The 24,547-nt window shown below is 51.8% G+C and overlaps 1 protein-coding gene across 2 annotated transcripts; it reads right to left on the reverse strand.

Annotated features, from left to right (window-relative positions):
- Positions 1 to 1,348: 1,348 nt before the first annotated feature.
- On the reverse strand, positions 1,349 to 24,145 carry Il22ra1 (interleukin 22 receptor subunit alpha 1). 2 transcript variants are annotated; one of them, XM_041652929.1, is made up of 7 exons: positions 23,990 to 24,145; positions 20,034 to 20,166; positions 19,108 to 19,283; positions 15,921 to 16,096; positions 10,940 to 11,078; positions 6,534 to 6,655; positions 1,349 to 4,532 (listed from the first exon to the last, which is right to left on the reverse strand). In XM_041652929.1, exons 1-7 carry the CDS (start codon positions 24,036 to 24,038, stop codon positions 3,588 to 3,590), a joined length of 1,740 nt encoding a protein of 579 aa, XP_041508863.1. In that variant the 5' UTR covers positions 24,039 to 24,145; the 3' UTR covers positions 1,349 to 3,587. The 2 variants fall into 2 exon arrangements, with proteins under 2 accessions (XP_041508863.1, XP_041508864.1); XM_041652930.1 differs by lacking the exons at positions 19,108 to 19,283; positions 20,034 to 20,166.
- Positions 24,146 to 24,547: the final 402 nt, after the last annotated feature.

Genomic DNA, 24,547 nt, shown 5'->3' on the forward strand with positions numbered 1-24,547 from the left:
TATCCCCAAGTTTTGATGTGGTTGGTAGGGTGTGTGTGTTGAATGTGCACGCGTGCGTGAGCGTGCCCCACCCACGTGTGTACAGAACACAGAGGATGACATCAACCTTCCTGCTCTGTCACTGTCACTCCCTTGAGATAGAGTCCGTCATTGAACCTGGAGCTCGGCTAGCAGCCTGAAAGTCCCAGGGATCCTTTTGTGTTTCCCTTGCCTGAGGCTGGGTTATAGGTGCACTGTTTTTTTCCCAGTGGGTGTGGGGATTTGAACTCAGGTTTTCAGGTTTGTGCAGCAAATACTCTCACCTGCTGAGCTGTCTGGATCGCTAACTCCCAGAGTCCAAGTTTTGAGAGGAGGGAAACTCACTTCTCTGAGCCACGTTTTCCTCCTTGAGAAAGAAGGGCACCACTACGTATAGCGGAAGGGTAAGCGACCTAGGAATCCACTAAGTGGCACAGTTGGAGTCTAACCTTTCTCTTTCTCACAGCTGCTGCCACAGTGCATCCTCCTCATCCACGGTTTTGCCTTTTCTGGTTTCATTCAGTTACTTTTAGTCAACATCACACGGAAATTTCCAGAAATAACTCATAAGTTTAAAACCTTTCCCCCTTTCTTTCATTTTTTTTTTTTTTTTTGATTTTTCGAGACAGGGTTTCTCCGTAGCTTTTGGTTCCTGTCCTGGAACTAGCTCTTGTAGACCAGGCTGGCCTCGAACTCACAGAGATCCGCCTGCCTCTGCCTCCCGAGTGCTGGGATTAAAGGCGTGCGCCACCACCGCCCGGCCTTTCTTTCATTTTTATTTTACGTGTATGGATGCTTCGCCTGCATGCTGGTCTGTGCTCCACCTGCATGCAGTACCCACCGAGTTCAGGGGAGGGCGCTAGATCCCTGGAGACAGGAGTTATAGACGGCTTTGAGCCACCTTGTGGGTGCTGGGAATCGGACCTGGGTCCTCTGAAAGAGCACCCAGTGCTCTTAGCCACCGAGCCACGACGCCAACCCCATAATCTATAAGTTTTATGTTACTCTGTATCCCAGTTGACGTAAGATGTCAAGCCAGAGACGTGCATCGTCGTGTGGTCCGGTGTATCCACTCTCTGTGGTACCCACCCACTGTGCTCCAGTCCCCTTCACTGTGCTTCCTATTGCTCTAGTGTAGTTGCTGTGGTTGTGAGTCTCTCCGTGAGCCTGCTTTACAAATTAAGCTTTATCACAAGTGTGTAGCACACCAGAGCGTCTGATAGCACCTGAGGTTTCAGGCATCTTCTGGATACGACACCGTCAACTTCACACTTGCAAAAGCAAGCAACTGCATTCCGAAGAGAAAAAATAGAAAGACAGAAGCATCTCATGATGTTTTAAGCAGGTTTACTATTTCATGTTGGGACGCAGTCCCAGCTTTCCTTGGCTGCACCCAGCTCGTGGGTTCCAGCTGGATAGGGGTCTGGGGTCTTGGACCCCCTCCCCGGAGGATAAGGTTGGGGAAATGCTGCGGTCACTTTTCTTTGTCTTTGCTTGTGAAGCAGGTGACTTGGGGACTCACCTTTCTCTAGGTGGGACAGGGCACAGCAGGCAGAGCTGGAGGCTTTCCAGGTTATAGGGCAGGGGAGGGTTCCCAGGAAAGCCAAGCTCACTCGAGACATGGAAGAACTTTGACATCCTGCCTTCTAGCAGGACCCAACCCAGCCATAGGCCTGGGATGCCAGGGGAGGAGTGTGTGTGGTGATCCCAGAGGGGCCCCCAGATCGGGGTACCACAGGCTCCTCCTTAGACACTCCTGCTTCTCCCTTGTTTTTTTGTTATGGTTGCCACATGCATAGCTCTGGGAGATGGCAGCCAGTTTATGGCCTTCCATAAAAGCATCTCCACACCTCTGGGTGCACTGACCAAGTCAGAACAGGCCCGCCGTTCTTTTTACTCATAAACAAAGGAGAGGCAGTTAACCTTTGGTCAGAGATACTGGGTCAGTGACCTCGGAGGGAGGTTAAATATTAATGATGTACAGATAAGAGCCCCACCTGTCACCCTGTGCCATTAAGGGAGTGAGGTGGGGAAGAGAAGGGGAAACAGGTGAGGACAGTGGAAGGCCACTGTGACGCAGATGGAGTTTGGTGTTGTGTCTCAGAAATTTGGGGCAAGAAGGTGATAGGGAGGGCACTTATCTCTCAGGAACGCTTTAAGGGGCCCTTTCTTCTCTGTGTTCGGTCAGGCTCAGCCCCCAAGAATTTCAACAGGGTAGAGAGCACCTGCTCGACACAAAAGGCCCTGTGTTTGAGGGCCAACTCCACGGCAGAGCCTTGGGTAGGCCCGGGTCTTGGGTTCCTCCTGGTAAGGCCTGTCTGAGATGGGAGTGGTCTAATGGGCATGGCTTCCTGTCAGCAGGGAGTAAAAGATGCTTCCTGTTCTTGGGTACAGGCACGGGATTAGGGGGCCAGGGTGGTGTTGTACCGCCATGGTATCGTGAGATGGGGCAGACAGGCCTGGGGCTCCCTCCATGCCAAGGAGGCCCTGTGATGGCCTCTGTCCAGACTGCTTCCACCTCCAACCTCAAAGAGAAGGCTCTGTGCCATCTGTTGCCTCTGGGCCTGTTTCCAGAAAGCCCTGTAGAGACTCCTCCTGTCTGCCCTAGATAGCCCAGTCCCTGCCTACGACAGGCTCTTTCCCACGAGAAGACGCCCATGAGCCGACACGAACGGGAGGAGGCCCTCCCTTGTGTTTTCAGATTAAAAAAAAAAAATCCTAGCAGAAGACAATGACTGTGTTTTGGGCCCTGCTACAAAGCACCTCCCAGACATTAATGCCATCCTCGGAAGGAGGACGTGATGATCCCTGTTTCATCGATGAGGAAGCTAAAATCTGAGCTAGCTAACCCACTTGTCATATAGTGGAGAGGCCGGAGTGTGAGCCCAGGCGTGCTGAGATTCTAAAGCCTCTGGGTTTCATGGTCCCATGTCCCGTTCAAATGCTTTTCTCTGGACCGCTACTTGCAGAAGAGTTTTGTGCGGCACCCCCTTCATCTTATGATGGACGATGGACTGACGGGCCATTCCAGAGTGAAGCCTCCCACAGAAGAGCAAAGAAGGGATCGGCGGCAGGGAGTGAGCCCTTAGCCACACTCTGCCCGGAAGTCTTGCCACAGTGCTGCCTCTGGCCTTGGTGGAAGTGCGGGCGTGCTGGGCCCCCTGGCTTCCAACCCAAGCTCTTTCAGAGAAGGTGGCTGTCTCACCCTTGGCTAAATTAGATTAGGGAGCTGGTCAGAAAGTAAGTGAAGATAGGCAGCCTCTGGCCCAATGGCCTAGGAGCTGAGGGACGGGGTGGCACGGGTCTCTAGGAAGGTCTCCTGCATTACAGCTCCCTCTGTCTTACCTGCTGGGCTCGGTGGCACAGGCCATTTGAATATGCTGCCCGCCTGTCGTCTCTCCCTTAGAGCCTTCACCGTACATTCGTGTTCCCACTTGGGGCCCAAATCTTCCTTTTGCTGGCTCTCACCAGGGTACCCACCTGGGGCTAGGCCTTAGAGCCTGTGGGTGTGGGGTTGTCAGCGGGGGTCAGGCAGGAGGGTGCCCAGGCCTGCTCGCTTTGATCTCCCTTCAGGATTCCCATTGCACAGTTAGGGCCAAGCCTTTGAAAAGAGAGTCCAGCTCTGTGGGCTGCTCCAGCTCAGACGCTGCAGCACTGGGCTCAGTCTCAGCCTCCAGACCTTCGTCCTTGGGACACACGAGGGAGTCCAGCAGGCCCCAGGGACTTGGTTCCTGGTCGGAGGGGGAACATGAGAGGGAATGGGTGTGCAAAGGGAGGGAGACAGGGTGGCCCTCGATCTGGACCGAGGACAGGAGGGATAATGCCCCCTTCAGGTACCCTTGTGTCTCTGGTTCATCACTGTGCAGTGCCTTAAAGTCAGGCCCTCTGCCTGTGCAAAACCCCAGAGGTGGGGGGAGTGATTTTGGTCTTTTTGCCTCCTTGTCAGCCAAGGAGGTGACTCCCTGCAGAGAAAGGTCCCCTGGGAGACAACTTTCAGCAAGTGTGTCTCCGTGGAGCTGACCTTTGGACTTGAGGTGTTTGGGACTGGAGAGGACCTCAGGAGTGGAGTCTTGGCCAGTGTCTTCGCCACACACAGCATAGGAAGCAGCCCAGCTATCCAGAACGCCCTGCGCATTATAGGTGGAAGGTTGGGTCTTCATCAGCTGCTGTGGTGAGTAGACCAGAGTTTTGGCATCAGAAGCTATCTGAGGTGCATAGGAAGGGGTCTGGACCTCGGTGACAGCCTTTGGGGCATAGGACGGTGGGGACAATGTCTGCTGAGGTGGCACGTTGGTGGGCCGGAGGATGGAGGCATCTGACTGTCCTATGTAGGTGACCTCAGGCAGGCTGTGCCGCTGTGTAGCTCCAGGCAGCTCCCTGGGCCCGGGGATCAACACTTGAGAGTACTGGATGGGCTGAGCATGACTTCCCGGGCCACGGAGGTCCAAGACAGGGACCAGCACGTGCTCCTGGATGAATCGTAGGGGCTGAAAGGTCAGGGCACGCTGGACGTTCTGCGGGAAGACAAGAATCCACCCTTTAGCACGTGTCCTGCTTTCTTTTTTTCTTTTGACATTGTACATGACGTGTGTGCTCATGGGTGCTTGAGTGCGTGTGCACGCACATGCGTGTGGAAGCCAGAGACCGACACCCAGTATCTTTGGTCATTCTTCGTCTTCTATATCAAGGCAGGATATTGATAATGAGCCCAGAGCTCACCAATGTGGCAGGTCTAACTAACCACCTTGATCTGAGAATCCCAGATCTTTGCCTCTAGGGCACTAGATTTATGGGTGGGCTGCCACACCTTCCAAGCACGTATGTGAATTTGGGGGTCCTAATTCTGATCTTCATGTTTACATGAAGCCATTCCTCCAGTTCCATGTTCTGTTTTGTGATATGGGTACACAAGGACCTCTGTGCAGGTTGTCACGGCACTGGGGGGGAGGTTCATTCAAGATGTATGTAACTCATCCCTGCCCACAGAGTTCCCTCCAAATGCACCCAGCATCTGAGACAGCTCATGCTAGAAAGGCTGACCTACAAAGAGCTTGAGTTTGAGGTGAACCTGGGCTCCATCGTGAGACCATGTTTTGAAAAACCAAGGCCTACAAGGAAATGGATGCTGTGGTCTGTACACCTGGTAGAGTAACTTAGGATCTCCTTGCTCCAGGTGATTGACAGCCCAGGAAGTAGATGGTCCAGATTTTGGGCTTCCTCAAGGTTGTGGCTTGCATGGCTATGAGGGATTGAGGTGGAAAAGGTTGGTGATGCGGGAAGGACCAGGACTGTGACACTATGCAAAATGCCATCTGAGCCCCCCAGATCTCGGAGAGTTGGCTCCAGAGTCACACTGAGCAGCCTGAGGCTGTGATGGTGACCTTGCTGCTAGAGCAGAGGCTGGGCCTACAGCCAGGTGGGACCGCTGATGGGATGTGTTGACTTCCTAGGGACTCAGTGCTAAAACTAGGCGTGAGTATTTGAAATTAGAGAGCTCATGTTACAATCTGAAGCCTGATTCTCATGAGAAAAAAAAAAAGTGGCAGTGGGTGGCCTTGCAGGGCAGACCTGGGGCTTTTTGTTTAGTTTTGAATTTTGTTGTTGTTGTTTTGAGACAGGGTCTCTCTATGCAGCCCTGGCTGACCTGGAACTTGCTATCTAGACCAGGCTGGCCTTGAACTCACAGAGATGCTCTTGCCTCTGTCTCTTGAGTGCTGGGATTAAGGATGTGTGCCACGGTGAGTGGCTGGTTTTGTTTTCTTGAGGCAGGGCTTTATGTAGCCCAGACTAGCTTTGAACTTGATCTATAGCCAAGGATGACCTAGCGTTCCTCCTGCTTCCCCTTCTGTGAGTGCTGGGATCACAGCGCTGGGAGTCAAACCCAGGGTCTGGTGCGTGCAGAGGCAGCACTCTGCTAACTGAGCCTGCATCCCCAGCCTCTGTTCCATGTTGTGAGACAGGCTCTCACTCACTCTGTAGCTAAGGAGGAGCTTAAAATCCCAATTCCCCTGCCTCCATCCTCTGAGTGCTGGGATAATCATCCCTCTGCCTGAGTTTTTGATTTATTTCTTTGCTTTTTTTGATCTTTTTCTTGGTTGGTGGTGAGGGAAGGTTTGTCAGATAAAGCCTCACTATGCACCTCAGTCTGACCTGGACCTTGAGATTCTTCTGTATCAGCAGTACCCGTAGTCCTGGGGTTACATGACCGTACGCACACACTGAACTTTGACTTTCAGTGTTCTGCAGCCTTACAGAGTCCCATTGCTCAGCCCCTGATGTTCCCCAGGACCTGCATTCCCATCTGGCCCTGATGCTTTCAAGCCACTGGGCACCCCTTTCCAATCCCACTGCACGGACTGTACACCTTCTTCACACACCCTGAACCTGCGGAACCCTCTTTATAACCCAACCTGCTTTGAGGCAGAACTTTGCACTGCTCAGGGGCCTCCCCTGTGCTCAGGGCCTTGGAGGGTCTCCCCAAGATACCCCTCTCTAGCCCCAGGTGGGAGACTCACCAGGGAGTTAGGAGGCACGGGTGGCTTGGTGACATATTTGTAGCCTAGATAGCAGAGCAAGCCGACAAGGAAACCCATGGAGAACAGCACGGCACCGGAGAAGGAGTAGGCCCACGTCCGGTCTGCAGAAGAGGACAGAGGAAGACTGGTGAGGCTTGGAGACCTCTGGGCTCCGTCCTGAGCAAAATCGATGTGACCCTCACAGTTAGGATGAGTTCTTCACCACCTTCAAGGGCAAAATGTCTTGCTAGGGATGTAGCTTGGTTGGTGGAGGGCTTGCCCAGCTCTCCCAAAGCCCGGGACACACTAGAGCACAACGGATGCCCTGGACACACTAGAGCACAGCGGACACCCTGGACACACTAGAGCACAGCAGACGCCCTGGACACACTAGAGCACAGCGGACGCCCTGGACACACTAGAGCACAGCGGACGCCCTGGACACACTAGAGCACAGCGGACGCCCTGGACACACTAGAGCACAGCGGACGCCCTGGACACACTAGAGCACAGCGGACGCCCTGGACACACTAGAGCACAGAGGACGCCCTGGACACACTAGAGCACAGCGGACGCCCTGGACACACTAGAGCACAGCGGACGCCCTGGACACACTAGAGCACAGCGGACGCCCTGGACACACTAGAGCACAGCGGACGCCCTGGACACACTAGAGCACAGCGGACGCCCTGGACACACTAGAGCACAGAGGACGCCCTGGACACACTAGAGCACAGCGGACGCCCTGGACACACTAGAGCACAGCGGACGCCCTGGACACACTAGAGCACAGCGGACGCCCTGGACACACTAGAGCACAGCGGACGCACTAGAGCACAGCGGACGCCCTGGATGAGCACTGTGTAAGCAGGGTGCAGGCCTGAAGTCTCAGCATCCGGGAGGCAGAAGTTGACCAGATGCTCAAGGCAACCCTCGAGTACAGGGTGAGCTCAAGGCTGTTTTGGCTACGTGAGACCCTGACTTAAAAACCAAAGTGAGATGTAGGGAAGGCCTCTCTTCAGGTCTCTTTCTTCAGTGTGGTTCCAACTCATACAGCCAGGGGCCTCAACTGCCCGCTGATGTCCCAGCCCACATGGCCACCTTGTTCAGACCTGCATCTAGACTCTTTCTGGTCACTCTCTGGACCAAGCGTCTGTATGGTAGCTGATATCTTCCTTCAGCAGGTGAGCCTGGTCAGGACGCAAGCTCTGTTATAGGCATGGGGACTTCCAAGTGTCTGCTATTCGGAGTGTGCTGTAGAAGGGTCTAGAACAGGGGTTCTCAACCCAGGGGTCACAAACAGGGATCAATGAAGACCATTATTTATATGACAATTCATAACAGTAGCAAAATTAGTTATGAAATAGCAGCAGAAATAATCATGGTTGGGGGTCACCTCGACATGAGGAGCTGTAATTAAGTGTCGTAGCATTGGGAAGGTTGAGAATCACTGATGGTCCAGATGGATCTGTCGCTGTTGCTAGGGGCTTCTTCATTGCGTGTGTCAGAGGAAGAGCTTCTAGAAGGAGGGCAGTGAGCGGGCAGGGTCCCACTGGCTGGGATCTGAGGGGGTCGGAGGGTAGATTGAGGAAAACCTGTCCCCTGTCTCTGGCATTGGCGGAGGACCCTGTGGGGCACTGAGCCTCTGAGAAGGGAGAGAGGGAGAGTACTGAGACTCTCTCCCTGTGCTGTCCTGTGGTCAGGCTGAGAGGCACTTGTGAAAAGCTGGGGAGGTAGAGGCTGGTGGAAGCTCCGGAGAACAGCTGTGTACATTATCTGGGGTCCTGGCCCCCCACATCGCCTCCTTTCCTTCATGCCCCATGCCCCCTGTGGCTCCAGCTGACTTCAGTGAGGGAGTCCATTACCAGATATTGTAGAGATCTCAGAACCTTGACTTCCAGCCTCCTCCAACCTGGGGCCTTGGGGGATCTGGGCCAACCTGAAGTCATGGGCTGGCCCCTGTCACTGCTACAGTGAATGACGTGAACACCTCTACACTGTGCCCAGTGTTCGTGGGAAGCCATCACAAGATGGGAACACGGACATCCTCAGCCTGATAGCTTCCATACGTCATTTCACCCATGTGGAGGCAGGGTGAGAAAATGGCAACCTAAAGATGAGGAGCAGGGACCTTAGGGGTCCGTTTTGCTATCAATGAGCTGAGCATCTTCCCTGCTGTGCAGCCCTCTCTGCTCCAGCATCTTTGTAACAAGCTGCCTGCACACCCAGGCTCTCCCAGCAAATCACCAAGACACACAGAAGGACGGGGATGCTCTCCTCTTCTAAGGCAACAAGGATGAGGCCTAGAGAGGTTCAGTGACCTGCCCAGGGTCAGACAGCTCCCTAGCGAAAGAGTACCAACTCCAGAGCACATCCCCTCAGACAATGTACAATTGTGCCTCATTTGTAAAATAAATGAAGTGAGACAACTTTGAGACCCCTTTACCCCACCGACATGCTGGGATAATATTCTGTAGCTCCCGGGCATCCTGAGGAATTAAAGAGGGGATTCTGGAATCTGGGGAGAGGCCAAACCTAGACTAGGGTCAAGGGAGGGATGGTTCACTCTGGAATGGAGATACGTAGCAAGCCTGTGGTGGAAGGAGCTAGCTGTACGCTAGATTGTAAGGTGGTGGTTAGCATCAGGCAAAGCTAACTGGGTTCACTGATCAGCTGTGTAGCCATGGATAAGTTACTTAACCTCTCTTAGCCAGAGTTCCTCCTGTATAAAATGAGGATTATCCTATCAACATTTTTTTTGGGGGGGGGTTGTTTTAAAAATTAAGTAATATATGCAATCATGAAGATGAAAGAATGTATAAAGCGTCTGGTATGTCGGCGACAGATTGTTTGTAATTGCTGGAAGGGTTTATACTATACTTTGTTCTTTAAGGAGCAAGCATCTTAGTTCCATTGGCAAAAAACACCCAAGAAAAGCAAGCTTCAGATGAAAGCAGTGTATACCTGTTATCTCAAGAGGCTGAGGCAGAGGATCAGGAGCTGGAGGCTAGCCTGGGCTACAGAGGGAGACGCTGTCTTAAAACATAACAAGAAAGCCAAATCTAAGCAAAACCTAGTGTGGCAATGCAAGCCAGCTCACGTGAGGTCAAGCCCACAGGGTGGTGGGTGAGGAGGGGCCCATCGGCTGTCCAGAAGCAGGGTGGGGTGGGGTGCCTGGGGATACGTGAAGCATATCCAGCGAGGTTGGGGTGAAGGTCAAAGATCACATTATACACGCCCCAGCTTGGCATCCACAGAGTGGTTTCTGTTCCTGGCCTCCTGCTTGCCAGGTTCTATTCTGGTACCCGGGTCCCTCACGAAGGAAGGGCATGCCCCGTGCCTTCGGCCAGGGCTGGCTGTCCTCCAGCTATGTCTCTTGCCAGATAATGCCCTGGGATTCAGGCAGAGAAGCCAGCGTCTTGCAGGTTCTGAAGGGCTGAGTTTCCGGACAAAGCTGAGGACCGGGACCATTTTTCACCCAGTGCCAGGCCCCGTTGTCCAGTTCCCAAACTGAGTTCTGAGGGAGACTATAGTTGGCGGAAGTCACCTGAACGTGATGGGTTCGGGCGGGCCCCCAGCCTCACAGTCAACCCCGCCCACTGACGTCACCGTCCTACTCTACCTGGCAGCTCGAAGCATCACGACTCTTACGTGCGTCTAGCCAAAGAGCAGATGCTCCGCAGTTTTTGTTAGCCTGCTTCCCATTGCTGGGGATGGAACCCCAAACTTGGCCTGTGCTCTGCTACTGAGCCGTAACCCGAGTCCTGAGAATGTGCGAGAGGAAGTGGGCGTGCCTCTGTTTCCCCAAGAAGAAACATGGCGGGTAGAACAGAGTCACTGGCTCTGGGCCTCATTTCCTCCTTTACTTCTTGTGTGACTTGGGGTAAATGATGTTACCATTCTCAACCTGTTCCTCTTCTGTAGAATGAAGGTGATTAAAGCATATCCTCCCCCCCCCCCCCCCCATCCCGCGCCCGGCCCCGACTGTGCAGAAGTCACAGTCCCTGGTCCGCTGAGCAGACATGCAAGCCATCATTATTGCCATTATAGTTCACCGGCTTGGAAGACACTGAGGATCAGTTTGTCCTTCCTGTCCCCACCCCTGCACACCTCCTCCCTGAGTGTATGTTCCTTGAGTTGATAATTTATATATGCTTTGCCAGAGTTTACACAAAGCTGGGCCAGGGAAAAGAAATCCAGGCGTTGGCTGAGGGCGGTGATTAAACATTCACTAAGTGGACCCATTAGACAGCCGGGCTGTGGATAAACAAAGATCAATCTTAGGACACCGCCAATCTCCAAGGGTTCTCAGAGCCCCGCCAAGCATCCCCTTGGTTACAAGGAGGAAGGAGGGGGGTTAAGCCGGACACTCGGGAATCCTCCCCCACGGCCTCAGTTGAACTCACCAGGCAATGTCTTCACTTCACACACGTAGGGGGCGCTTCTCTTGGACCACATCGGAGCCAAAACTGTGATGGACCCGAGGAACTCTGTGTCAGGAGTCAGGCCAAGGAACTCATATTCTCTCTGTTTGCCTTCAAGGTGCTGAAATGGACAGAGAACCCAGCGTGATTGTACACACACACACACACACACACACACACACACACACACACACACACCATGCGCGTGTGCACACACACACACGCCCCTCTTCATTCCTCTTCCTGACATTCAGATGACCCCATCAGCCAGCCTGACCAGGCAGCTCAGCTGGTGGCTCTTCATTCTGCTCCCCCATCGTCTTTTATCCTCAATTCAGTCCTCAAGCTCTCTAAACCTTCCTCCTAGCACCTGGTCTGTCACATCTCGGCAGCCTGCAGCTCTCAGCTGCTGTGGTGACAGGGTGATGGCCACCACCATCCCTGCCTCTCCCCTGCCACCTCTATCATCACCCCTGCCCTCCCCCCACTTTTATGTCCCCTACCCTTCTGCTCCTCCTGCCCTGCTCTCCCCAGCTGGGCTCTGCATTAGCCCCTGACTGCTCACTCATCTCTGGCTTGGTCCCCGTTCACTGGCACATTCTTCTTGGTGCCACCGTGATCTTTCTCCAGGGACTTGGCTGCTCAACCAACAACAGAAGGCAACATCCTGGTCAAACCTCACCTACAGCCCCTGGCTCAGGGCTCTGCCCTCCCCTCAGGGCCCCTCCTCTCTTCTCTCTCTGCTTTTTATTTTCTGTGTATGAGGAGCCTTCTCTGACATATGTTCCTGCCACCACCAATTCTGCCCAAGTACAGGGTGCCAGCCACCCCAGACCTAGTCCTCTGGAGCCGCGAGCCTCAGAGCAAATTCTTCCCTTTAAGCTCTCCGGTCAGGTGCTTTATCATGGCGATGAAAAGCAGTGAATAAAACGACCAAAATGGGAAAAAATAACTGTCTAAAGGTGCTGGAGAGCAGGCAACAGAGGGAGCGCTGGGAGATGAGGGAGGAATAATGGCGACCAAGTCTTTTATCCTGAAGGAAGATTCCACCCTACACTTTACAGGCGGCTGAAGCCTAGAGGCCATGTCATTTTGATGACTGGAACAACCAGAGGACAGAGTCTGGGGTGATCACAGTGGCTGGGAAATGAGGGGCAAACCAGAGACAGGAACACTGTGTGGAGGCGGCCCAGGTTCTCTGTATGAACTCAGCTCTATCTACCCCTGGATGCCTTCTCATACACACCGTGTGTGTGAGACAGCCTCCATGCCTCAATGAACGTAAAAGCCTGAAATGGAGACACCCGAGCATGAAGTCCAGCCGAGGAAAAGTCAAAACACCACAGAAAGTTGGGCGTGGTGGCAGTCGGGAGGCAGACATAGGAGAATTGCTGCCAGTTACAAAATAAGTTCCAGGTTAGCCTGGGCTATAGTGGGAGACTTACACACAAACAAACAAACAACAAACTCTCCAAAAGAACAAAGATGAATCTACACCTTTGGAGGTTATCACACAACCCAGAGTCCCTTCAACGTGGCATTCATAATATCCAGCACACATTACAAAACACCAATGAAAGCAAAACCTGTGACCCAGCATGACCAGAGCGTTGGGTGTCACATACAATAATTTTAAATCAGCTGTCAAATTGTGCTCAAGGTTGTAAAAAAAAAATAGGTTCATCATAAATGAGGGTGGGAGAGATGGCTCAGTAGGTAGAGGTGCTTGGTGCCAAAACTGGGGATCTGAGTTCAGTCCCTGGGACCCACATGGAGGAAGGAGAGAACCAATTCCTGCACATTGTCCTCTGACCTCCACACATGTGCTGTGACATATGCATGCCCCCACAGTGCACAATACACAAACCGCAGAAAGAATACTCTGTCGGAATAGTGTCTGTATAAATGCATTTTAAATATAAAAACACAGGTTAACGAAAAATGGTTATAGAAAGGCACGGGGACTGGTTCTATAGCTCAGACATTAAAAGCTAAGGTTCACAGTCAAAACTCTGAGAGTTCGGTTCCCAGCACCCATGTCAGAGCCCATCTCCCCAGCTTCTCTTTTGGGGCCTGGAGAGACGGCTCAGTGTTTAAGAGCACTCACTGATCTTGAAGAATCCAGGCTCAGTTCTCAGCACCCATATAATCGCTCACAACCACCCATAATTCCAGTTCCAGAGGACCTGATGCCCTCTTCTGACCTCTAGGGGCATCAAGCATGCACGTGATACACAAACATAAGTGCAGTCCAAACACTCATACATAGTAAATAAACCTTGAAATACATACGCATGTATATATCACACATATTATAAGGAAACTGGAGTGTTAATATCCATGTCAGAGGAAGTGGACTTCCTCAGGCGACAGAAAGGGGGAATTCTATCACGATTAGAAGCCAGTTTATCAGGAAGAAGTAATAACCATGCATGCATATGTTTAATAAGGGTTTCAAGATGCATGAGAGAAAGATACACAGAACTAAGGGGAAATAATAAACACACATCCCTAGCTGAGGAGTTAGTTCAATTAGTTAAAAGAACAACACAGCCGCCGCTCCTGTGCCCCCCCAACCCCTGTCGGAAGAGATACATACTGAGTGCTCCCTTAGCCTCCACTATCTAGTTGATGTTTGTTGAACACACTACCCTGCCCTTCCAAACACACTTATTTTCTTCAGAAGCCAAGCAGATGGCAGGCCATAAAATAAACCTTCATGAGCTTAAAAAGACTAATTCAGATAGAGCAGGCTCACGGACCGCAGGGCAAATTAAATTAGAAATCAGGAACCATAAAATCTTTAGTCCAACCCAAATATTTATCAGGAGCTATTTTGATGATGAGGTAATCTCCCGCTGTTCCCATGACAACTGTAGAATTCCTCTACCACCTGCACCCCACAGTCCCGACAGGCTCCTCCAGCTCATCTCCACAGTCCCTCCACACCCGAGGTCCTCATGTTTCGCAGCGAAGGAAGAGTCAGTCCCCTGTGGAATGGTCACTCCAATCCAGGTCTCAGCTAGGCAGCTGCAAACTGGGAGGGGCCCCTGATGGGTAATCTCATTAGCTTGATTGAATTGAGAGCCACTTAGGAGACTGCGAAGCTGTCTGGGTGTCTGTGAGGGTGTGTCAAGAGAAGATGGGTTGCTGGGGGTTCTGACCTAACAAATGGTTCCATTCCTTGATGGACGTGTAAGCTGATGGCTTCTCTAGAAAGTGGTGAGGGTTGGGGAGTGGTCTTCTGGAGGAAGTCACTGGATGTGTCCCTGAAGCCTGAGTCACGCCCTGGCCTCTTCCCGGGTCCCCTTTTTGTGATCTGCATTGCTCTGCTCTGCCGTGCCCCTCCCGCCTTGCCAGCCGACACCTCTGAGACTCCTTCTGTTCCTTAAGTTATGTCTGCCAGGGCCCCCAGGAGCTGCACTTTGAGTGATTACCCTGGGTGGTTCTGAAGCCACCGGTCCAAGGCAAGTGCCAGAAAACTGCCTCGTGGCTACACGCTCCAGCCAGAGAGGCTGGCTTTGTGCTTTGGAAAAACACTGTATGGGGTCTTGCTTCTCTTTCTGACCATGGTGCAACAACAAATGGAGGCTTCGCCCACAGCTGTGGAGCTGCTCAACCCTGACCAGCCAGTGGCTCGGCCTCTCTGAGCATGTGTCTTCCCATCTCAAAGATGGAGACGCTAGCTCCCACTCACGAAGCTATGATGAAGGTACATGACTTTCTTGCCTGCCTCAGAAAGTGGCATGGGCCACCCGAGAGTTTTCCACAGTCCCTTAGGTCGTGCCGAGCTGACGTGCAGCCCCGCCTGTTACAATTCTTGTCTTAACCCCTCCCCCACCCACTAGGTTATTCACTCTTTGAGGGATTTTTTTTTCCAGGACTGCAGAGGAGGAAATAAATGTTCACCCAACTGAGTCATGAATTAATGGCACACACTAGGAAGTGTACACGATCAGATCATTTGCATATTGTCTGCCAGTTGCCGGGCTGACCTGTCCTTAGGACCTGTCTTAAACCACTCCCTACACACGGTTTCCCCAAACCCTTCCAAGGATTTTAATTTCCTTTCTCTGTCTTTTTTAGACACAGTCTCACACAGGCCAGGCTGGTGTTGAGAACGGTCCTGAACTCCTCCTGATCCCCCTGCCTCCGCCTCTGAGCTGGATGACAAGTGTACACCACCACACTTTGTTTCTGTGGTTTGGGGAACCAAAACCAGAGCTTCGCACATGCTAGGCAAAGACTCCACCAACAAAGTTACGGCTGCTGCCCCACCACACCAACATTTTCTAAAGGGGGTGAATGACTGGGAGGTGGTGGCCACACCCTTAATCCCAGCGTTTGGGAGGCAGAGGCAGGCCTGGACTCCAGAGTGAGTTCCAGGACAGCCAGGGCTACGCAGAGAAAACCTGTCTCGAAAATCGAGAGAGTGAGAGCGAGCAAGCGAGGGAGGGAGGGGAGGGATAGTAATAGAAACATATTGTTCACTAGGATATTGAATGATATTAGGCAATATAATAAAAACAATGAAGTTTTCTGAACCAGGCCCAGGTACACATGCCTATAATACTAGTACTGAAGCAGGAGGATTGCTATGAGTTTGTGGTGAGCTCCAGACCATCTTGGATTACAGAGCGATACTCTGCCTCAAACAAACAAACAAACAACGAATACCAACCAATGTACAAAACAAACAAAACGAACCCTGTCCAATAAATATGAAAAGCTTGCCTGTTATAAAATTGAAGCCGTGGCTCAGCAGGACTTGTCAGAACCTTGAACGTGCTAAGGTACGTGTAAGCCCAGAGGCGGAGGTCACGGCTCATGACCCCACTAGAACTCTAGGAGCCTCCCAAGGAAGTGCCCTTTCATATAACGCATCACTTTTGTTGAAATCAGTCCAATATTCTTGCAAGGGGAGGGGGCTCCTGTGGAGGCACGGAGCATGACCTGTATTTACCATTTGGTAGGTGTGGTTGACGCGGAGTTCTAAGCTGTAGAACAGGTCGGGGAAAATCTCCTCCAGGGTTAGCCGGTGACCATCTTCCGAGAGGATGGGTGTGAAGGTGGGGTGGATCAGCATCTGAATAGACCTCACTTTGGGGATACAGGTCACGTCTGGTGGTCTGATGGTGGCTACGATGGGGAGAGAGAAAAGCTCAGAACGATTTGTGGAGCAGCAACTAACTCAGCGTGTGAAAAGAGAGGCCTTTGTATGGCTGGTGTCCAAGAGTGAGCCTGCCCAGGGGTGACAGAGAGTGGATGGGAGGTACCTGGTGGGAAGGTGCATCTTAGCCCTGGCATCCCCTGGGTGAGTGTGCCTGGAACACTCTTCCCCTTAGTCTGCTGCAAGGACGACTTTGGGAGCATCAATGACAGTCTGAATAATACCAGGCCCAATACTATTGCTTCTGCTCCCAAGAGTCACTCTCTCAAGATGGAATTTTCTAAAAAACAATGTGTGTGTGTGTGTGTGTGTGTGTGTGTGTGTGTGTAGGCCAGAGGAGGATATTGGGTTTATTCTATATGTGTGAATGTTGCCCTGCATGTTTGTACATATGATATGTGTGTACCTGGTGCCCAAGGAATTGAAGAGAGTTTCAGGTCCCCTGGAACTGAGTTCAGATGGTTGTGGGCTATGTGGATGCTGGGAATTGGACCTGGGTCCTCTGCAAGAGCAGCCAGTACTCTTAATTGCTGAGCTAGCTTGCCAGTCAGAACACTGGGAGGCTTGAGTTAGGTCCTCTCACTGATCTGGAAGCTCATCATTTCAGACTGGCTTGGCCCCTGAGCTCCTAGGATCTGCCTGTCTCCACACTGCAGGGATGCAGTCACAGGCAAGACACCAAGTACAACCATGCCTGGATGTTTTTATTTTTACATGGGTGCTGGGGATTCAAACTAAAGCCCTCATAGTTATATAACAAGAGCTGACTGAGCCATGTCGCCAGCCCCTGCGCACGCGCGCGCGCACACACACACACACACACACACACACATATATATAATTTGGTGATTGATTCAGCTCTATTCTCCATGAAAACGCAAGTACAAAAATTTTTCATCCAATTTCAGGAGTTCGTGCACCCCACTTGCCCTGAATCTAATTTGCAAAAGTCTAACAATGATTTGCTGTCCTCCAAGGTTTAGAACACCATAGTCAAAGAATGTTTGCTCCAGTGGAATTGACAAGCAGAACTAGAGCCGGCAAGATGGCTGCGCTGGGTAAAGGTGCTTGCCACCAAGTCTAATGATCTGAGTTCAGTCCCTGGGAACCACGTGATAGAACGAAAGAACAAACTCCTGGAAGTTGCCCTCTGACCTCCACACACACACTGACATACAGATGGACAGACACACACAGTCACACACACAGACACACAGATAGACAGACAAACACACACACAATATATATAATAAATGTGAAGAAGAAATCTTAAAAAAAGAAGAAAAATGGAGATCAATGTACTCAAAAAGAAAAGGGAATTGGGATTCCACCACCGAATAGGTTGTTCCATAGGTGTGGAAAAGAAACCAGGTTGAGTAAAATGTTTTCATAACATGGGCAAAGTTCAGGACACCACGATATGGAAAAAGGGACTTTCAAAAACAAGAACGTGACACCAGATCAGGAGGCTGAGGCAGAATCCCTCCCTCATCAGATGGGCCTATGTGAGTGTCTGTGGGGCATTTTCTTGACTGTAATTGATGTAGGAGGTCCAGCCCACTGTGGGTGGAGCCATCCCTAGTCAGACATGCCTGGGCTGTATGAGAAAATTAGCTGCACCTGAGCCTGAGAGCAAGCCGGACAGCAGCTTTCCTCCACGGTTTCTGCCTTGTGTCCTTCAGGGATGAACTGTGATCTGGATATGTGAGCCTTAGATAAGCCCTTGCCTCCCTTCCTGTTGGTGTTTACCACAGCAACGGCAAGCAAACTAGGACACTACTATTTTGAGATTAGCCTGAGCTACAAAGTGATGTCCAAGCCAGGTAGGGCTTCAGACTAAAAGCCTGTCCCAAAACACAGGGAATTGTGACTTTGTAAGTCAGTTGACGTCGCCACATGCTTCGTGTGCATAGGGTTTGGCACCTGGTATTCATTCATTTGTTCATTCATTCATTCATTCATTCAGTGGCTATATATGGAGCCTCTTCCATGTACCGTGCACTCCACTAATGGCATGGAACATAGTCGGTTCCAAAGACTGTCCTGGAGCACACGCCTTTGTCGAGGAGGTTAACAATACACATATAAGCCAACACAGTCTTTGCTAGTTGTGGCCTGAGCCGTGAAGACTACGTGAACAGTGCACAGGGTCTCTCAGTGTCTGTGGGGATTGGTTTTGAATTGCCTCATCAATGCATCAATCCATAGTTCTTAGTCCATTGCGTAGAGTGGCCCAGTAATGTGCTCAACCTAAATGCGTCCTCTGTCGACTGTTAACAGAAAATGGCAAATACTATGTAAACAAATGTGTGTCGCGAGAAGAATGTGGGCAGGCTATGCCGATGCAATATTTTTTCCAAATATTTTTCAGTTTCATTTGGTTGAATCAGAGGGTCACTGTGACGGGGAATAAGTAAAGATAAAGGATAAATAAAGATCTCAGCTGGCTTGGACCGGCTGAGATCAGGTGGCCAGGCTGGATGCAGGGACTCTCTTCGGAGCCTATGCTGAGTTAAGCCCCCAGACCCAGGGAGGAGTGGAGGCGCTGCAGCAGAAGCCAGCAGAGAATGAGACCCATTGAATATAGAGTTTCAATCGTGGGCTGGACAAAGGCAGGACTGGCGTGGCCAAGGGAGGAATTGAATCTTATCTAAGATTTACCAGCAAAGGAAGAAATGGAGGGCTTTACATCCTGAGAGGATGAGCAAGAGGTACCAGGAGAGTGGAGACGTGAATCAGGAGCCCCTGATGTGGTGGTGGGGCCTCCTCAAACCTAGGAAGTTCTGAGCAGAGGTAGAGAAACACCTCCTGGGTTGTGCCCTGGCCTGTGATAACCTCTGAAAGCCAGAGACTTGCTGGGTCCCCATCCACTCTCTTCACCCCAAAAGCTCTCCGTATCCTCCAGATGTGCAGGCTAGCCTGGCCCCTCCCCTAAGACATGCTTCTCCCCTTCCTGAAGTGAGCAGACACCCTCCCTTACTGTGTTGCTGTGGGCTGAAGCGGCCACTTCTCTCCTGTCCTTGATTTCCTGGGTTCTTAGCTGTGACATTGCCATAGTAAAATTCGGTGAGGTTGCCCGTCTCCAGAGTTAGGTTGCAGGACTTCCGGGTGATCAGTTGGCAGCCTGCCTTGGCCAGCCACTCATTCTCTCCATACCTGTATGTGAGGGCAGGCAGGGCACACAGTGAATGAATCGCTCCGCTAGGCCTGTGGTTTCATGATGATAAGGGCATCTGGTGTCTACCCAGCATCGAGGCCGTCTGTGTGGACACTGAGGTCAGCTCTCACAACAATGGTCCTTATAGGTAAGTGTGTGTGTTGCGCTCAAGAGAGGAAACTGTACTCGGAGGAGAAAGCCGTGGCAGTGTTTGAAGGGAACACGTGATGGCCAGACCGAACCCTGCCATCTTGAGTCCATATTCCGTGATCCTTGCCACCCGGCCCCTATTTCCAAACCTGTGAGCCCTAATTCACAGGCTCAGAGACAGAGGCTCAGAGACAGGGTGCGACTTGCCACATGTTGACGTGGCAGGGCCAAGAAAGGACCTGGGCCTTGTGAATGGGCTGAAGCTAGACCCAGGCAGGAGGCATGGGAGAAGCTTCTGAGGACCAAGACTCACCCATGACAACCAGTTATTAGATTAGAACTTCACCACACAGCGGGCATGCGTCCTGGTGATGTCATTACCCACCCTTAACAAATGCTAACTAAGGCTCCCCTGACTGCCCAAGGCTATGCGGTTGGAGCTGGTTCTCACAGGTGGAGAGTCTGACTCTACCGCCTGTACCTCTGATTGTATGTAAGGGAGCAGAGCTTGGTCTGTGTGGGGACATTTGGAGTTGGGGGTATCCTGGAGGTGCTGCAGAGCAGGGTCATGAGAGGGTCAGTTTGGATGAGATACCTGCCTCTTATACTTCACGCTGTAGACCGTGTCCAGGGTGCTGTTGGGTCCAGCCTCCCATATCAAGATGTTTTCAAAGTTGCTGGACCGGAATTTCACATTTCGAAGGAGACCAGACTTGTCAGCAGCAGTGTGAGCTGCAGGAGGCAGGAGCGGGGTGAGCCAGTGGGTTTGCAAACTGAGGACCCCTCCCCGCACCTTCATTCTCCAATGCTGCTCCCTGCTTTGTGAGCCACGGTTCACCCTCCACGACATCCGCCATTTAAGTGTTCGGGTCACTGTCTTCTAAGATCTCCCTGCGCAGCTGTCACGACTACCTAATTCTAGAACGTTTTCATTATCCACAAAAGAAACTACATCTTTGGTGGTTGCAGCCCCCCCCCCCCCCCAGTTCCTGGTAATCACAAATCTGTTTTATTTTTCTCAGGGCTTTCCAGTTCTGGATTTTCAAGTCCTTTACGCCCTGGCTTTTCCCCGTGTTTGGCTTCTTTCCCTTAGCAGGGCTGTCAAGTTTCATCCACAGCATGCATTAGTATTTGTCTATTTTTTATGATTGGATAATATTCCACTGTATGGATATATCATATTTTGTTTACCTATCACCGGTTGATGGACATTTGTATTTACAGTTTTTACATTTTTCCACTATTTTGAACAATGCTGATGTGACCATTTGCGCAAAAAAAAAAATAGGTGGACATGGGTTTCTAATTCCCTTGGGTGTGCGTGTAGAGTGGATACAATTTCATATATAATTCTCTTGGGTACATGTCTTGGTAGCTCTATCTTTAACTCTATTGATCAACCGATTGATCGATTGATCGACCTACCTACCTACCTACCTACCTATTCATTTCTCTTCTGCAGTGCTGAGGATGGAACCCACAGTCTCAGACGTTGATAGGAGAGCACTCAGCCGCCGAGGCTCAGCCTTTATTCTTAGCTCTTGAGGGAATTACCACGAGGTTGACTAAAGCAGCTACAGTGCATTGAATTCCCCCCCCCCCCCCCAGCAGCAGCCGAGCTGTCAGACTTCCTTACACCTTGAGAATACTTCTTACTATCTCATTCACTATTCAACACCGAGGGTGGCATCCTTAACCTGACTTTAGAGTCCTCCAGGTAAAAGCCCCAGGACAACACGTGTCCCAAGTCAACCACTTCACACAGTGATGGAGAAGGTATTGTGAATTCTTTTCATGTCAGCCCCCACCTACTAGCCATGTTGCCTCTGTGGACAGCAAAGATACCGTCTACACCGACACCTTACAGGGAGCAGGATGCTGACATATGGGCAGATCACCATGGGGGAAATTGTTTAAGCAATTTGATCTCGTTTCCTTAAGTCTAGAGCGGGGACAATTTGACTTACTTAGCAACAGACAAGGATGACAACAGCCGCAGCTGATGCCTCCCCATACACCGAACACTCACCCTATGGGGCGGTGACTACTGCTGCTCCCATTTCATGAATGAGAACAACTGAGGCTCATCCAGGGCTATAGACCAGTGTCTCAGCTAGCATCTGACAGGGTCCCATGGCTATGTGGTCTGTGAAGGTGACCAGCACTGCACAGAACTCTGCCTGGCCTGAGAGGAAGGGAGAGGCTGGGAAAGCAGGAATCTGTGTGGGGAGCAATGTCCTCCTCCACCTCTGCTAAGTGGGGGCGTCAGAGTCCTGGGAGGAGACCAGTTCAAGGAAGATGGGAGGAGAGAGAAGGACAGAAGACAGTGTGAGGAATTTGCGACGGGTGCTGGGGGTATAGCTCAGAGACAGAACAGGGCTGAACAGGCTTGAGGCCCTGGCTTCAACCCCTAGTCCCCTAAACCCCAACCCCAAGCCCAAACAGAATCTGTTTGTCCATTATTGTTTCCAGCTCAGGCTTTTTGCTCAGCTTTAGGCAAGGAAAAGACCAGGCAGGCCTGGGTCCCCAGGGAGACCAGGGAGGGACTTGCTGCGTTGGAAGCAATGTTCCTGTCCTGTTAGTAAAGAGCCTGTGGCTTACAGACCCTTCCCCTCAGTCCTGGCCCTGCCTGTGCTGAAGAAGGGGCAGATGGTGGCAGCAGAGCCGCTCTAGCTTCGACATATGAGAACAGCCTGGTAGGCGAGGGTGGGAAAAGGACAGGTGCGGGGTTTGAGTGGAGGCCTTGAGGACATATATCTTTGACGTGTCTAGGCCTTCCTCCCCCACACCTGACTATGAGCAGGCAGAGGGCTTGAAGGGAGGATTCCTATAGTCCAAGTCTACAGAGTTCTTTTGAGAGGCATCTATGCATTGCAGGGGTGAGGGTGGGCAGACGACAGGAACAGTCCGTCCCTGTTACTGCAGGTCCCCTGGTTACACCTCCCTGCATCTGGGTCAGTCTGGGTCAGCAGCTGTGGCAATCTTTGTTTTCCAGGCTTCCCGAAAGCCCAGACAGTGGAACATGGGGATAGTGTTCGAGTGTTCCCAGTGTGGTGGCTGTGTTGTTGAGCCCCGAGATATGACTAACAGTCTGACTGGATCCTGGGCTGGGCAGATTCGAGGCCAGTTCTAGAGTTCTCTGTTGGAGCTGGGTCGGAGTCTGGGATGAGAGACCAGCAGAAGTAATACAGGCTTAAGCAGTGGCTTCTGGGGGGACATGGGGTGAGCCCCATCATGGAGAGAGGGTAGATATGAGAGAAGGCTGGGGTTTGCAGAGCAGGCAGCTACTGGGGACAGTCCTGGATGTCTGGGCTGGGAGAGGCTGGGAGCACGTCAATAAAAGAATTAAAGGGAAGCAGGGGTGGCGAGGACCTGAAGTGGGCTTCCTGACATGGGCAGAGCCCCTCCTAACTTAGGGGTCCAATGAGGCTTCTCTCTCTCCTCTTCTTTCCCCTTTAAATCCATCTGCTCCCCCCCCACACCGCCTCCCGCCGGTGCCATTCCTAGACTTCCTGGTTGAAAGTCTACAATTGTGAAACCCGGGGAAAGGAGGAGATGTATAGTGGGGAGTCTGGCTGTCTGGCCACTTTATAAAAGACAGGTTTCACATTTGTGTGGAAAAACAATGTATCAGTTGGCGCTTGGCAGGGGAGCTAAGGAAAAACGCACAGCGGACGTCCACAGTGACCTGGAGCCAGCCTGAGAGCTGGGGTGGGAGCCTGTGTCTGCGGCTAATGTTAGGCACCGGTCACCTCAGGCTTCTATCCGTTCCCCCACTCCCTTAAAGTGTTGGGAGAGCCACAGCCCCACACCACAATTTGTTGGATGTATGAGAACATGCTTTGGGGACTAGGGGGATGCTGCTTTGAATCTCCATAGCCCATCACAGGCAGGACTGTGGAGAAGTCCTGCTGATGCTAAGGGACCATCTGTACTGTTTGGAGAGAGGAGCCAGAGCGTTTGTCTCTTTAGGGACCAAATTCTGCACTATGTTGGACCACTTCTTCCATCATGCCTGAGCTCCGACTTCTGAGAGAGAATCCTTGGGTTCCATTTCAGGAGAACAGACCAAGCCCACATCTCATGTGAAGTTCTCACAGGTATGAACCCCAACACTCACTGTATCATTTCTATGGGCACCCTGGCACATTAGTGCAGCCCATCTGACCACTCTTTTCTGGTCCATCCAGAGTGGCCTGAGGGGACAAGGACAGAGACAGTGATCTAACTCCAGCTTTGTCTAGCCTGTTGTCCCCTTCTTGGTCAGAAGCCAAGACTCTACCTACTGGGGGGTGGGGGCTCAGCACCCCCGGTTCAGACAGCTGGCCAATGCCTGCATACTTGAAGGTCAATTGAGTCCCTTCAGGAAGCCAGGATCTAGGGTACTCTACTATCTCCTCCGGCTACCTGGAGTAGGCCATCTCTGTCTCCAGGAAAACCCAACCCCCAGTCCAATGCCAGCGAGGAAGAAAATGAAACTTGGGGCACGAGGAGGCCAATGTGCTCCCTGGCTGTTGCTGTAGGGGGATTTGAGGACAGGTTAGGAAGCACTCACCGGCTAGGGATCCCACAGCTAGGATGGTCATGGTCAGTAGTGTCTTCATTGGCTCCCGCCAATGGCCCCTTTGGGCCTCGGCTCTGGACCCGGCAAGGAGGCTGGGCTCTGTGTGTGTGTGTGAAGTCTTGCCGCTTTGGCAGCTGACTCCGCCCGGCATAGGGCGGGGAGAGGAGAGCAGAGTGAGCTCTAGGCAGGGGTACAAAGGTGCCTAGCCTCGTGCTGAGGAATTCTAGGACCTGGGTGAGATCCAAGGGAGGTTCCCTTCTTGAGTGCAGAGGAGGCACCGGCAGCAGAAGGGCTTGTTTATCTGGTCTGATGACTGATTCATCCCAGGGCCCCTGGTGGTGTATCAGTGCGCTCAGAGGTGGGAAAGGCAAAGCCGAAGTGCGTTCTTATCAGACAGCAATCAAAGCCTGCCCCCGGTACATATCACTGCCCTAATAATTCCATTACAAGAGGATTTATCCTGAGGAAAAGACCAGGACAAATGAGGGGCCAAACCAGGGCATTCTCCTGTAATGGCTCCTTGGCTTGGTTCTGACCAAACAAGGAGGA

The sequence above is a fragment of the Microtus oregoni genome, unplaced genomic scaffold (assembly GCF_018167655.1).
Source record: "Microtus oregoni isolate MIOR12 unplaced genomic scaffold, Mior012 000005F_ref0000423, whole genome shotgun sequence".
NCBI lineage: Eukaryota > Metazoa > Chordata > Mammalia > Rodentia > Cricetidae > Microtus > Microtus oregoni.